Source organism: Myotis daubentonii, chromosome 1 (genome assembly GCF_963259705.1).
Source record: "Myotis daubentonii chromosome 1, mMyoDau2.1, whole genome shotgun sequence".
In the NCBI taxonomy this organism is placed as follows: domain Eukaryota; kingdom Metazoa; phylum Chordata; class Mammalia; order Chiroptera; family Vespertilionidae; genus Myotis; species Myotis daubentonii.
The window spans coordinates 219,210,403-219,224,745 of record NC_081840.1 but is presented as its reverse complement, the minus strand read 5'-3'; the positions used below and the strand labels follow the sequence as shown (position 1 = coordinate 219,224,745).

At 35.9% G+C, this 14,343-nt stretch overlaps 1 protein-coding gene across 6 annotated transcripts in view; it reads left to right on the top strand.

Moving 5' to 3' along the window:
* PI4K2B (phosphatidylinositol 4-kinase type 2 beta) overlaps positions 1-11,669 on the top strand; it is a 28,373-nt gene extending 16,704 nt beyond the window's left edge. For 3 of the 6 annotated variants that reach the window (XM_059674131.1, XM_059674140.1, XM_059674111.1), the window contains 5 exons: positions 636-735; positions 4,456-4,589; positions 4,752-4,781; positions 5,319-5,378; positions 9,538-11,669. In XM_059674131.1, coding sequence (XP_059530114.1) covers positions 636-735; positions 4,456-4,589; positions 4,752-4,781; positions 5,319-5,378; positions 9,538-9,711 — 498 coding nt within the window. In that variant the 3' untranslated portion in view covers positions 9,712-11,669. Of the gene's footprint in view, positions 1-635; positions 736-4,455; positions 4,590-4,700; positions 4,782-5,318; positions 5,379-9,537 lie in introns of those variants that run through there. The other 3 variants (XM_059674120.1, XM_059674158.1, XM_059674150.1) reach the window with 3 other exon arrangements.
* Positions 11,670-14,343: the final 2,674 nt, after the last annotated feature.

Sequence of the window (14,343 nt, the reverse complement as noted above, 5' to 3'; positions counted from 1 at the left end):
AGATTTTAATAAGGTAACTTATTGAGTTGTTTAAAATGTCCATATTTTGTAACTTTCATACATTTAAGCAATGCATTGAGCAATAATTATACAGAAAAGTACATCTTTTTAAAAATATATATATTTTTATTGATTTCAGAGAGGAAGGTAGAGGGAGTGAGAGATAGAAACATCAATGATGAGAGAGAACCATTGATCAGCTGCCTCCTGCACACGCCCCCTACTGGGGATGGGGCCTGCAACTTGGGCTTGTGCCCTTGACCAAAATCAAACCCGGGACCTTTGATTTCACAGGCCAATGCTCTATCCACTGAGCCAAACCAGCTAGGGCCAGAGTAATACTTTATGTCTTAATAATTCCAAGCCCTCTTCCCAAAAGAGGGGGGGGAAAACAGACCATTACTACCTAAATTTGTAATATAAAATATTTTTTTACTAGTGATTTGAAATTCTTACTGATTTTTTAAGACAGCCTCTGCCTTTTAATGGTGAATTTGAACTTTCTGGGGACTTATTTTTTATATAGACTCTTCAGATAAAGTGTATTTAAACCTTAATAATTACTATAAATACTTTATCCATTGAAAATGTTTATATACATTATTTTATCAACAGACCATTTTTCTTCATTTTAGGAAGCAGAATGGGTTGATGAGAAAGAATCTCTTATTAAAGTAGCTGCAATTGATAATGGTCTAGCATTTCCTTTTAAACATCCTGATGAGTGGAGAGCATGTGAGTATTTAGAACCTTCTGTAGTTTCTCTAATTACTCTTTTTCCAGAAAAGGAAGGGAACAAAATTTATGATCATTAAACTGGCAGAATAAAAACCAGGTGATGTATCATTCATTAGGACTTAATTTTAGGCACTAGATGCAGAGATGTGTGCTACATGGGACTTACCATGTATGTTTGCTTATCTTTAGTTAACTGTGTCTGGTTTTGATTTTTTGGCTTGTGTTAGCATTGTAAAGTAACTTTGATAGCTTTCCAAATTGAAATATATATATGATAAATATATATATTATCTATATGTATAAAAGCCTAAGCAACTGTCTGACCATCCGACCGGTAGCTATGACACGCACTGACCACTAGGTGACTTGGCAGCTGCGGTTCTCGGGTGATGTACCCAGAACCAGAGAGAAGGGAGCCTGATTCTGGGGTGCGTCACCAGAGAACTGCCCTCTCGCAATCCAGGACCCCTCAGGGGATGTCGGAGAGCCGGTTTTGGCCCAATCCCTGCAGGCCAAGCTGAGGGACCCTACCAGTGCACGAATCCATGCACCAGGCCTCTAGTATATAAATAACATGGTAATTATCTGTTTAATACTTTGGTAGAGTTTTATTTTAATGTTTTGGGGAACATTCACTGATAAAACAATTTAAGTCTTAGCTCCCTCCCCCTTTTTTTAGTGACTGGTGCTTTAACTGTCTTACCAGTCTCTACTGGTTTGGTTTCTATGTCTCAAAAGTCTGGTTTCTGTGTCTTCTTAAGCCAGTTTTAGACATTTTTATTTTGCTTAAAATTGTCCATATCTTGAGTTGAGATTTATGGGTATAAAGTTTTTTATATAATTTTTTTATAAATAAGAAAATTTCTCTGTTTTACTAAGTATTTAGCGGTGAATTGTTGTCTGGAATTTGCCTTAAAATACTTGAGGATAGATGAAACCAATTTTATAAAAATTTGGGAATAATTGAATTAGGTTATTCAGAATATGGGAGCTCATAATACTAGTTTTTTTCTATCTTTGTATATGTTTAAAATATGTATAATAAATTTTAAAAGTAATCTCTGTATATGCCTCTCTTAAATTTCTACTGTTCATTAGTAGCCTTTTTTTCTTCATTAGAGTTACCAAAGATTTGTCTATTATAAAATATTGATCAAATTTTCAGTTTATTTGCTTTTGCTTTTTTGTTGATAATTTGTTTTCCATTATTATTTTCTTCTGTATTTATCCTATATTGCTTTCCTATATGTTTTTCTCTACATATCACTTTGACTGAGCCATAGATTGGGCATGCTGCTCTATTATTCTGCTTTATAGATTCATACTTTCAGATTTTCTTTAAATTTTTTTACATTTTTTTTTTTAGAGAGGAAGGGGGAGAGAGAGAGAGAGAGAGAGAGAGAGAGAGAGAGAGAGAGAGAAACATCAATGATGAGAGAGAATTATTGATTGGCTGCCTTCTTCACTCCCCACTGGGGATCGAGCCCACAACCCAGGCATGTGCCCTTGACTGAAATCAAACCCAGGACCCTTCATTCCACAAGCCGATGGTTTATCCACTGAGCTAAACTGGCTAGGGCCAGATTTTCTTTTTGACGGGGGTAATTTAGAAGTATTTTGTTTGATTGTAAACTTTCTAGATCAGTTGATTTTTTTTAAAAAAACTGTCCATTGTTATTTTCAAGTTTTCTTACTTTTTGATCTGTGAATGTGTCTGTGTGAAATCTACTTTTTGACACTTGTTAATAATTTCTATGTAATCTAATATATGGCAAATTTGAAGGACTGTATTTGAAAAGAATGTGTTTGGGCACAATTAAAGCTTTTTAGTTGTTAGTCAAATCATATTCTTGACTTATTTTTTGACTATTTGATATGTTAATTTTGGAGAGAAAGTTAAAGTTCATTGTGATTGTGATTTTGTCAATTTCTTACATTTCTATACAGTTTTTGCTTTGTATTTCACATTCTTAATGGCCCAGCACTTTATTTTGCCTGTGGTTTGTTCTTTTATCAGTGTGAAATATATCCTGCTTTATTCCTCTTAAGGTTTTTTTGTCTGTTGTAACACTGGTATACTTTATTTCTTTTTATTAGCATTTACCTGGTATTATTCTATATTTCTATTTTTAACTTTCATCATTTTGTTTTAAGTATATGACTCATAAACATCACTTAGCCAGATATTTTTTAACCTAGCCTGAGATTCTTGTAATAGGTACACTCAATTCTGTAGCTTATCTCAATAAACTATTGATATTTTGAACTTTTACTGCCATCTTATTTTTTTTTACCTTAAATTCCAATTATTGCTTTTTTTCCTGTTTTTATTGAACTGACCTGATATGTCTTCGTTTCATTTATTTTTCTCTAATGATTTGGAATTTGTATACATATTGTACTTTAAAAGTGTTAAGTTAAAGTTACCTACAATACATGTGGGAAATTTTATCAGACACACAGTTGGGGATTGAGGGTCTTTGAACTTGAAAGAAGAAATAGTATTGAGGATATAGTTTTTAAGCTGTCACCTTGGTAGTGGGAGCCATGGTGTTGTTTGCTATTACCCAGGGAAATCATGGTGAACAAACCATCACTAGGATAATTCAAAGTATGTAAGTACTCAGTGTTTCATGAATGTTCTGTAAATGAACGAGAAAAAAAGGAGTAAGGATAGAATCTGAGGGAGTGGTGACATTGAAGAAGAAAAGCCATCCTAGGAGAGAAGTGACTGAAAAGACAGAAGGTAAACTTCGAGAGTGGTATCTCCAAAGGCACATTAGGAGATCAGGAGATGATCGAAAACAGCGCTATGTGATAGAGACAGTAAGTAGATGAGGACTGCAAATGGACCTGTGGAGAGGCTCCCATGTGATCACTGCTGGGAGAGAGTGATAGTAAAATTGTGGGGTAGGGGTTGGAAGTAGAGTCAGGAGTTAGAATAAAGGCTTTCCTTTTGATGTAATTTATTAGGGAACGATAAAAAGGAAATTGGATATAACTTCAGGGAGATACACAGGAAACTGAATATGCACTCTTACTGCTTTACAAATCTTTTAGTCCTGGCTGTGGAAATAATGGTCCTCTTGGAAGAGAACTACAGTTAGCTGGGAATGGTGGGTCTTTTATCCCTTAAAGCTACTCACCTATTTACCTACTGATGATTTAAAATTTTAGAAGATCGTGTGTTGTGGTGGTGGTGGTGGTGGTGGTGGTGTGTGTGTGTGTGTGTGTGTGTGTGTGTGTGTGTGTGTGGCCAATTCCTGATGATTTATGGCTGGAAGGGCAGGGAGACCTCAGCCAACAAGTTTTTGATCTAGAGCTCTAACCAGATTATAGCTATCTCTTAATTTCCAAACTTAGGAACCAGAGATTCAAATATATGTATTTAAATAGGGCTGTTTGAAATAGACTCATATCAAAACTCTTACTCTTTAAAACCCAGAAACCTAACTACTTCAGGTAAAACCTTTTGTTTTGTTGTCTGAATTGAAAATCCAAACTTGGAATCTGAGTAATCTAGATAGCAAAGGATAATTATTCTCTGACAACTTCTCTCTCCTGTCTGTTTTTTGTTTGTTTGTTTTTTGAGAACCTGGGAATTGTAGGAAAAGAACCAGGATATACAAAATAAAAAAACAAAACAAAAGAACTAGGATAAATGTGGGTCAAAATACACCCTTTCCCCCTCTGATTAGAAACCTTTTTTTCTGTTAGATCCATTTCACTGGGCTTGGCTTCCTCAAGCAAAAGTTCCTTTTTCTGAAGAAACAAGAAACTTGATTCTACCAAATATTTCTGACATGAATTTTGTGCAAGATTTATGTGAAGATCTCTATGAACTTTTTAAGGTAAATAAATTTTTAGTTTTAACTATTACAGAAAATGAAATCTTAAAATAGAATAGGTTTTCTCGATAGAGTTAATTTGCAGTTTACTGTTTTTGGTATCACTTCTTGCAGTAGAACTTGACATAACAGAAAGAAATTAGCAGTTTTACTCTTACTCTACAGGAGCATAAATTTGTGAAGTTACACTTAACTGTGAGTATTCTTTGAAGTGAAACTTAAAACTTGAGAAATTATTTTCTTCAAAAGTTGAATATTTAAGTAATGACTCTAAAAATTATAACAAATGTTTGGTGACCTGTAATAATCTACTTCTTTCAAAAAAACCTAAACTCATTGGCAGTGGTTCTCAACCTTCCTAATGCCGCGACCCTTTAATACAGTTCCTTATGTTGTGGTGACCCCCAATTTCATTGTTACAAATTGAACATAATTAAAGCATAGTGATTAATCACAAAAACAATATGTAATTATATATGTGTGTTCCAAAGGGGTCACGACCCACAGGTTGAGAACTGCTGGGCTAGCGTGTCATTTTAAATCCTTCCTGGAACAAGTTAGAGTATAAATAAACTATTCTTATCATTCTAGGGGTATACAAAAATACCTCAGGTAAAAACTTTCTAATGACCTTAGGGGCCAAGTTGAAAGAGTTCATTTGTTTTCAAATATTTGATTCAAAGATCTTGAATTTTGTAATTATAATGATTTTTTTTTTCTTTTCTGTGATAGACTGACAAAAGATTTAACAAAGCCACTTTTGAAAGTCAGATGTCTGTGATGAGGGGCCAGGTAGGTCACTTTTTCACACGCTTGCTAAGAAAAAAATTCCAAAAATTCCTCTTTGAAATACTAATCAACTTTTTTCTCCATTGTGACCCAGATACTGTTTTAGCTGAACCAAAATAGCTCAGATGATTAGAAATGAAATTGATTTCAATAGTATCTTTCCTCTATTGTCTTGTAAATTAGATATCACTGACTTCATTGTATTTTGTTTAGTTACCCAGAACCCTACTGTGAATTCTTTGTCTTTATTTTGGTAACTATCAGTATTTTCCTGATTGTTATCTTTTTTTTTTTTGATTCTTATCTTTTCCCTCCCGATTATTTGTCTCATAGTAGAACGTGTTTGGCCTTTGCAAGAGCAGTCAGTAAATAACCATGTCACCAAGGTTGAGCACTGATTGGGGCATAAAAGTACTAATTGTAACTCAGTCCTCTCACCCCTCCTCACCTCCTCTAAGAAGAAATACAAGTTATTAGGTCGGCTGCTGTGGACCTGCAGGCTGGGCTGACGGACAGATTACAAGGGGTCTTCTACTCTGTTAGCAGTATTTAGATTCCAAAAGGAAGACTTGAAATGAAAATAAATTACACTGTAAACAGTCTTTTGGTGTCTTGTTAAATTAACTTTTTCTTCCTAAAATATACATTTAAGGTGGCTGTTTGCTGCATCCCTGGGGCAAAAAGACGAGTCTAGATTTTGCACTGACTGTTATATAACTTTAACAAATAAATATAATTAGCCCTAGCTGGGTTAGCTCAGTGGTTAGAGCATTGGCCTGTGTATTGAAGGGTCCCAGGTTTGATTCTGGTCAAGGGCACATGCCAGGTTGCAGGCTCAATCCCCAGTAGGGGGCGTGCAGGAGACAGCTGATGAAGAGTCTCTCTCATCATTAATGTTTCTATCTCTCCCTCTCCCTTCCTCTCTGAAATCAATACAAATATATTTTAAAAAGTAAAATTAAAGGAATAAATATAATTAAATTAGATAATCATTTACTCACCAGTTGGTTGAGCTGGTTTGATTCCTGGTCAGGGTTCATGCCAGGTTTCAGGCCCAAGGCAGCATGCTTACCAGAGGCAACTGATTTATGTATCACTCTCACATCGATGTCTCCCTCTCCTCCTCCCTCCCCCTCTCCCCCTCTCCCCCTCTTCCTCCCTCTCCCTCTCCCTCTCTGTAAAATCAGTAATAACATTTAAATGAAAGAACTGCTGTAAGTTAGGCTGGACAGTGGGGTGCGGTTTACTCAGTGGATGAAGAGTCTGGAGCAGCCGTGGGCAAACTACAGCCCATGGGCCGGATCCGGCCATTTGAAATGAGTAAAACTAAAAAAAAAAAGACCGTACCCTTTTATGTAATGATGTTTACTCTGAATTTATATTAGTTCACACAAACACTCCATCCATGCTTTTGTTCTGGCCCTCCGGTCCAGTTTAAGAACCCATTGTGGCCCTCGAGTCAAAAAGTTTGCCCACCCCTGGTCTGGAGCCTCACAGGGATGTTTCCCGTAATTCAGGCATGAATGAAGGGCGTAGATGGTCAGTGGCTGTAATTATATTGCAGTGTTACCATCCCAACTATTTTTGAGCTAAATTTTCAAGCATTAATAATTATGCCTAAATTTGACCTTTTTTTGCTGGAAACAAATTAATTTATCAGTATGTTCTATCTTCTGGCATTGTCATATCCTTAAAAATATATATATCTTTATCATAGGAATAATTTTAAAAAATAAAAGCTGTAAATAATTTTGTAAGCTTTTTAAGTGTTGATTAAAGTTGGTACATGAGGAATTTAAATTTTTAAATACTTATCTGAAAAGATATAGAGATATTCCATTACTGAATGTGGTCTATTCAAAGATATACCAGTCTCTATCTGATTTTTATTTATTAATATCCTATCTCATTCACAAAGGAGTTCTAGTATTATACAGATGTGTATAATAAAATAGAAAAATCACAGGATCAAGATAGGGGGCAAGAGCCTGGCTGGTGTAGTTCAGTGATTGAGCTTCAGTTGACCTATGAACCAAGAGGTCAAGGTTTAATTCCCGGCCAGGGCCCATGCTGGGTTGTGGGCTTAATTCCCCAGTGGGGAGCGTGCAGGAGGCAGCTGATCAATGATTCTCTCTCATCATTGGTGTTTCTATCTCTCCCTTTCCCTTCCTCTCTGAAATAAAAAATATATATATATTTAAAAAAGAGATATGGGGAAATAAAAAATAAAATAATGCCTTTATATGTTCTAATTTAATTTAATTTTTTTATTTGATTTTGACTTATTTGGAACCAGAAAGAGCAGGGCACCTGACCGTGTACATCATTATGTAGCTCTCTAGTTTTAACTGTATTTTTTTAAATCTGGTGTGAAAAATCCGGTAGTATTTTTATATTCTAAAGTAAATCAGTGCTTAATGAAACAGAGACTTAACAAAAACAAATAACACTAACCTATGTTCCAAACAACAGAATCATCATTTAGCTATTTCCTTAATTGAGTCAAATTACTTGTGTTATTTCTATCATTTGTAATTATCCCTTAAATCCCTCTTTTCAGTTTTGCCAATTAACTTTATGATTTGTGCTTTGTACAACCAAGTCTTTTGCCCTCGTTTATACTAACTCTTTAGTTTTAATACACATAATCAGTGACATGCTCTAATTCTTCACATAAAGATGTGGAATGGGCTCTGACCAGTATGGCTCAGTGGATAGAGCGTCGGCCTGCGGACTGAAGGGTCCCAGGTTCAACTCCCGCCAAAGGCATGTACCTTGGTTGCAGGCACATCCCCAGTAGGGGGTGTGCAGGAGGCAGCTGATCAATGTTTCTCTCTCATCGATGTTTCTAACTCTCTATCCCTCTCCCTTCCTCTCTCTAAAAAATCAATAAAATATATTTTTTTAAAAAAAGATGTGGAATGGAACTCAAAACTAGAATGAAGAAATTTCTTTTAAAATCTGGGCTAGTAATGTTTAGGAAAGTTAAAGATAAACTGTGTTTTGAATTTTACATTAAATAGCAATAGGGCAAAATGTTTATTTTTTCCCTGTGCCAATATGGAACACTAGACCTCAGAAAATATAAGAGAGAAAAAAAGTGGAACAACAAAATAATGTTTCTCTCGTCAGTCACTAACTTGAAAAGTTATTTATTTCAACCCTACTTCCAATACTAGTGTACTTTCCATAAAACGTGAGCTTTCCAAGAGAAAGCCCTCTCCCTAGCCGGTTTGGCTCAGTGGATAGAGCGTCGGCCTGTGGACCAAAGGGTCCAGAGTTCGATTCTAGTCAAGGGTACATACCTTGGTTTCAGGCTCCTCCCTGGCCTGAGCCCTGGTCTCTATCTCTCTACCTTTCCCTCTCACTTCCACTCTCCCTAAAAATCAATGGAAGAATATCCTTGGGTGAGGATTAACGAAAAAAACAATTAAAAATAAAAAACCGCTCCTTTTTCCATGCTTCTATTTTTGCTTGAAAACATGTATAAACTTCTTCTTTTTCCTAGTTTATGTTTCCTACTTAAGAGTTAGCTCTTAAATCTTTATTTTAAATGGCTGCCTTCTCCAATTCTGTAACCCACTTGCCCACTGGCCATGCATCTTGCTTTTTCATGGCGCTTTTGTCTTCTAGTACATGGTGTAATTTACTTATTCATAATGTTTATCGATTCCTTCTCCTGCTAAAATGGAGCTCCATGAAGGCAGGGATTTGGTTTGCTTTTTTAGTGTTGTATCCCAACACTAGAACAGAGTCTACCATGTAGTTTGCTTGCAGTAAATGTATTTGTTGAATGAATGGATAAGGCAAGTATTTAGTTTTAAAACCAGACTATTTAGACCAGTATTTGTTTAGGTTCTATGCCAAGAATATGTTTATTCAGTCTCTGATTTCATTTTTCTTGGACATTCTAGAATATTTTAAAGGTACCAGTTGGCAAAAGTTATTTAATTTTAAATTTGTGCACTTGTGTATATTTATATATGTGTGTATGTATATACGTCCATACAATATATATTTAAGGCAGTTATCCTCATCATAATCTATTGAGCGTAAACAGATGAAATAAAAATTATAATTATGAATAAATGGTTAAACTAATGTCAGTGAACTGAAGGGTTTTTATCTTTTTTGAACTGGTGAAAATATCTCCTTTTCACAGATCTTAAACCTGGCCCAGGCTTTGAGGGAAGGGAAGAGTCCTGTCCAGCTGGTACAGATGCCTTGTGTGCTTGTGGAACACAGTCCAGGGAGAACGAAGGGTCGGGTTTCCCAGCTCAACAGTTCCTTCACCCAGAGCTTCCACTGCAGGAAGCCTTTTTTTACCTCCTGGTAGCACATATAAGAGAACAAACTGTTGGCATCATTGTGTTGTTAAAATGCTTCAGTTGCCAAAGCCTCAAGTAATACAAGTCTTTAAAAGGTTATGTTTTGAATGTAATCAAAAGTTTACAGTTTTTTGTCCAAATATTAAATTCTTATTTCAGGGAAAAAGTGCCATATCTTCTATGTAGTATTTTTGTAGGAAAACTTGTACTTTGTTGTTGATGTTAGTTTAAAAGGTAATTTCATGGTTTACACATTCTGAAATGACTAATTACTTTAGAATTCCAAATAGAAAAATAAGGTACTTGTTGACTTTGAATAAAATAACTTTTTATATACTTTTTAAACATGGAGAAGAATGTTCGTGTTAACTCTTCTTACATTATAAAGGCCTTCTGAGTGTAAAACTGGTCTTCTGGACTCTAATCGATTCGTTAATAGAAAAACAGGTAAGAATAAAGCAATGCTGCCTTAATTAAAAAGCTGCTATTTTAGAATTTGAATAAGTGCCCCTAAAGTGACCAATGTGAGGGACCAGAAAAGTATATCTTGGTTAAGTAATAGAGGACCATTTTCTTTTTTGTACTTAAGAATATTTTTGCTCAATTATATAACTATAGTGAGAAAAAGATCTAAAGACATCACCTTTAAAAAATAGAAACACTCAACTGAGACTTGAGGGAAGTTATATAAAATTATAGTAGATTCATAATCTTTTTGAAATTCCAAAGTAGCATTAAAAATTCGTTTTTGTTCTTTGCATCAGATCAATTACATAATAAATTAGTACTACCCCAAAATACTAGTCTCGTTTAATTTAGTACTTTGGTTAGTATTAAACTTCACTGAAAATTAAACCATACCTCAAATTGCATGTCAGATTGTATTTTAGGGTCCTAGGACATAAACTATTAAAAAATAATAGTAGTGTGCCCAGTGTGTGTGGCTTAGTAATTGAACATTGACCTATGAACCAGGCGGTCAAGGTTCGATTCCCTGTCAGGGCACATGCCCCGGATTACAGTCTCAATCCCCAGTGGGCAGCATGCAGGAGGCAGCCGATCAGTGATTCTCTTTCACCATTGATGTTTCTATTTTTTTCTTCTTCTCCCTGCCTCTCTGAAATCAATAAAAAATATATATTTTAAAATAACAGTAGTGTTTTAAGGGACTTGACAATCTCAATGTCATAATTACAGTCAAATTTAGAATATCAGCCCTAATTAAAGTGGACCATAACAGAGGTAATCACAAAGTCATTTATATTTGATTTTACATATCAATATGTCTGACATCATGGGAATTTGTAGCACTTATAACTCACCAAGTGATTTAAATTAAGATGAACCCAACGTGAAGATGTAGTTCCAAAGAAGCAGAAGTTTCATTCTCTTCAGGCTCCAAATAAATAACACCACCTCTTGGACTAAACTGGGTGGTTTGTGGTCGTGGCCATGATGAGTTGAGAGTACTGCTGTCCAAGTAGAAATGTTCTCCTACCTCCACCCACCCTTCATCATCGAAAGGTTGAGGTGATGGAAAACTGGAAGCTTAAAGCCCAAGCTACTATCTTTAGATAAATACTACTAATTGAAATGTGCCTTTGAAGATGTGTTCTAAAAGAACTAAGTTGTTATGATGTAGGTACTGCTTTCATAACATGGTTGTTTTCAGTATTTTGAGAATTGCTATGTTAATTTTTATAATGAAAACTTTCGTAAATTGCTACAGTTTTATATCCTAAAATTAAAACAGTGTGTAAATATTTTTTAAAGGTCTGATCAGGCCAGAAAAGTTAAGTTGAAATATTTAAGATGTGATTATAAGTCAGAGTACATTGGTTATATTTTGTAAATTTTCATGAACTTAATTGTTATTTAAATGTTGTGTTAATTTTTTCAGTGAGTATGTTATAGTGTCAAATGGTAGACTAAAGGGAATAAAAACCATCATTGTCTTAAGGTGAGATTTCTCCGGGTGTATATATTGAATATTTAGAAAGTTTGTGAACACATTTATGTTTGTAAATGATGACAAACCACCATTTTCTTGCTTTAGATCATAGTGGTATAGTTAATTCTTTGTAATTCTAAAAGGTATATTTAACTGGAACCTTTATAATTGGAGACATTTTAATTTTTATTTAATTATACGCTGCCTTATTCTCCCCCAAATTTGTCAGCAATTGAAGACTGTGGAAACACGGTGTTTTACAGACTTGAAAACAATTTGATTCACAATTTATTTTTAAACATTTAAAAAACTATACTAGTGGAATTAAAACTTTATTTTAAAATGCTGGTGACATGCTACTTGATCAGATTACGTTGCAAGTCCTTTACGATATGTGAAGGGACAGGCAGCATCTTGTTTTACAGTCTACCTTCTCTCCCAGAGGTGCTGGGGCGCCTGTGCTGAGTGGTGGCGAAGACTCTCAGTGTCCTCTGTTTTCAAGCCTACGATGCAGTTAGTTTGGGGCCATGTGACTGCGTTCTGACCAGTCACAGAGCTTTGGGGACAAGTGATGTGTGACTTTCGATGCGGCAGTAAAACTCACTGCCATCAATCAGTGGTCATGACTGAACAGTCTCCCAGCTTCCTGCTTGGCTGTAAACACACAGTTTACAAAATGGAAACAGCGGGGACCTCATGAGGCACTGCTTAGAGAGGAGAGCCTGCTGACTTCATTGGACTGACATGAACAAGAAATAAATGTATTATTTAGTCACAAAACTTGAATTTAGTCATTACTAAAGCATAATTGTCTGTCCTGTCCTGGGCATTATAATGTAAATAGAAAAATATAAATCATTTAAAAATAAAAAATCAATTATAGGAGGCATGATGACAGCAGCAGTGGGTCTTCTTTTAATCTCCCAAATCCCCATGGAGCTATCCTATAGCAAAAGAAAAAAAAAACTCAGTGGCCCCATCTTCACTAAAATTAGGTGCTGGACTGTCCCTGTGAATCCTAGAATCTGACTAAAACCATCAATAGCAACAGGATCATGTGGGAACAAGAGCTTTGAGGAGCAAGCAGAGAAAAAGTAAGGGAGAACTTGTGATGTTTGTAAGAGCCAAAGAACCCAGAATTTAGCAACATGTACTCAGCCCCAAAGGAGGAATCCACAGTAGTGGTGGCAAGCTCAGCCGGTAGATCCAAAAATCACAATCACAATTGGGAAAGGGCTGTCCAGCAATAAATTACTGTATCCTAGTAAAAGGAGCTGCAGAAAGGTATGAGGGTGCTAGGGCAACCTGGGTCTTCAGGGTTCTCAGGAAGTAGCGCTGTGAGTGCACAGAGGCCTGCACCAGGGGAAACTATTGGCTATAGAATACACATTGACAAGGGAAGGACGCTGGGGGTAAAGGTGAGAAGGTTCAGACACTGAATAGAACAGGACCAAATAAAACAAGTCAGAAAATACCAAAGAGAACACAGAAAACCGTATTATCTAATACTGTTTAGTAACTTACAGGAGAGAGAACCCTAGAACCACAGAACGGAAATGCCTGGCTCACCTTGCCTCCTACACAGGAATCTTTGAAAAATATAGATAAAACCATGTCACTTAAACATGACTAATACGCTCTTAAAAAAAACACACAGGCCGAAACTGGTTTGGCTCAGTGGATAGAGCGTCGGCCTGCGGACTGAGGGGTCCCAGGTTCGATTCCGGTCAAGGGCATGTACCTGGGTTGCGGGCACATCCCCAGTGGGAGATGTACAGGAGGCGGCTGATCGATGTTTCTCTCTCATCGATGTTTCTGGCTTTCTATCTCTCTCCCTTCCTCTCTGTGAAAAATCAATAAAATATATTAAAAAAATAAAAATAAAAATAAAAAAACACACAGGATAATCTGTTTAACACACCCACAGAAAATGAAGATAGCCCAGAAACATTTACAAAGCAGAGGAAAATAATGTTTTTTAAAATGCTAAAGGATATTCAGAAATGATAGAACCTAAGAACAACATAACATCAAAATTGGGAAAGTTCAAAAATGAGATAGGCAAGCAACAGGAAGAAATAAAACAAGAGCTAACAGCTCAGGAAATTTTAGAGTTAAAAATATGTTTCAGAAATAAACTAGAAGTAACATGACAAGGAGGCCTGCTTTCATTGCTCCTGTTCAGTATTCTGTAGAGCCACCCAGTGCAGTAAGGGCAGGGAAGAGGTAAAAGGTATGAGGGTCAGATAGTAAGAAATAAAAAATGTCATTATTTACAGATGACATAATTACACATGTAGAAAGTTCAAAATAATCTGATAACTCTTAGAATTAATAAGTGAATTTTGTAAAGTTTATATACCAGCAATATTGGTTAGAAAAAAAAAATTTTTAAAGATACCATTTATAGCAGCAATAAAACATCAGATTCAATCAAAGATATGCAAGATTCTTACACCAAACTATGAGTATTGAGAAAATTGCAGTAAATACAGATGAGATGCCCACAGTGGTTGGTGTTTTTCAAACTCTGTCATTTTCCATGTTTCAATTATTAAAAGAACTAGAGGCCCAGTGCACGAAATTCGTGCACGAGTGTGGTCCCTAGGCCTGGCTGTCAATCAAAGCACAAGCGTCAGGCATGGGAAGGCAGATCCCAGCTGACCTCTGGGCCTTGGGCAGCACCTGG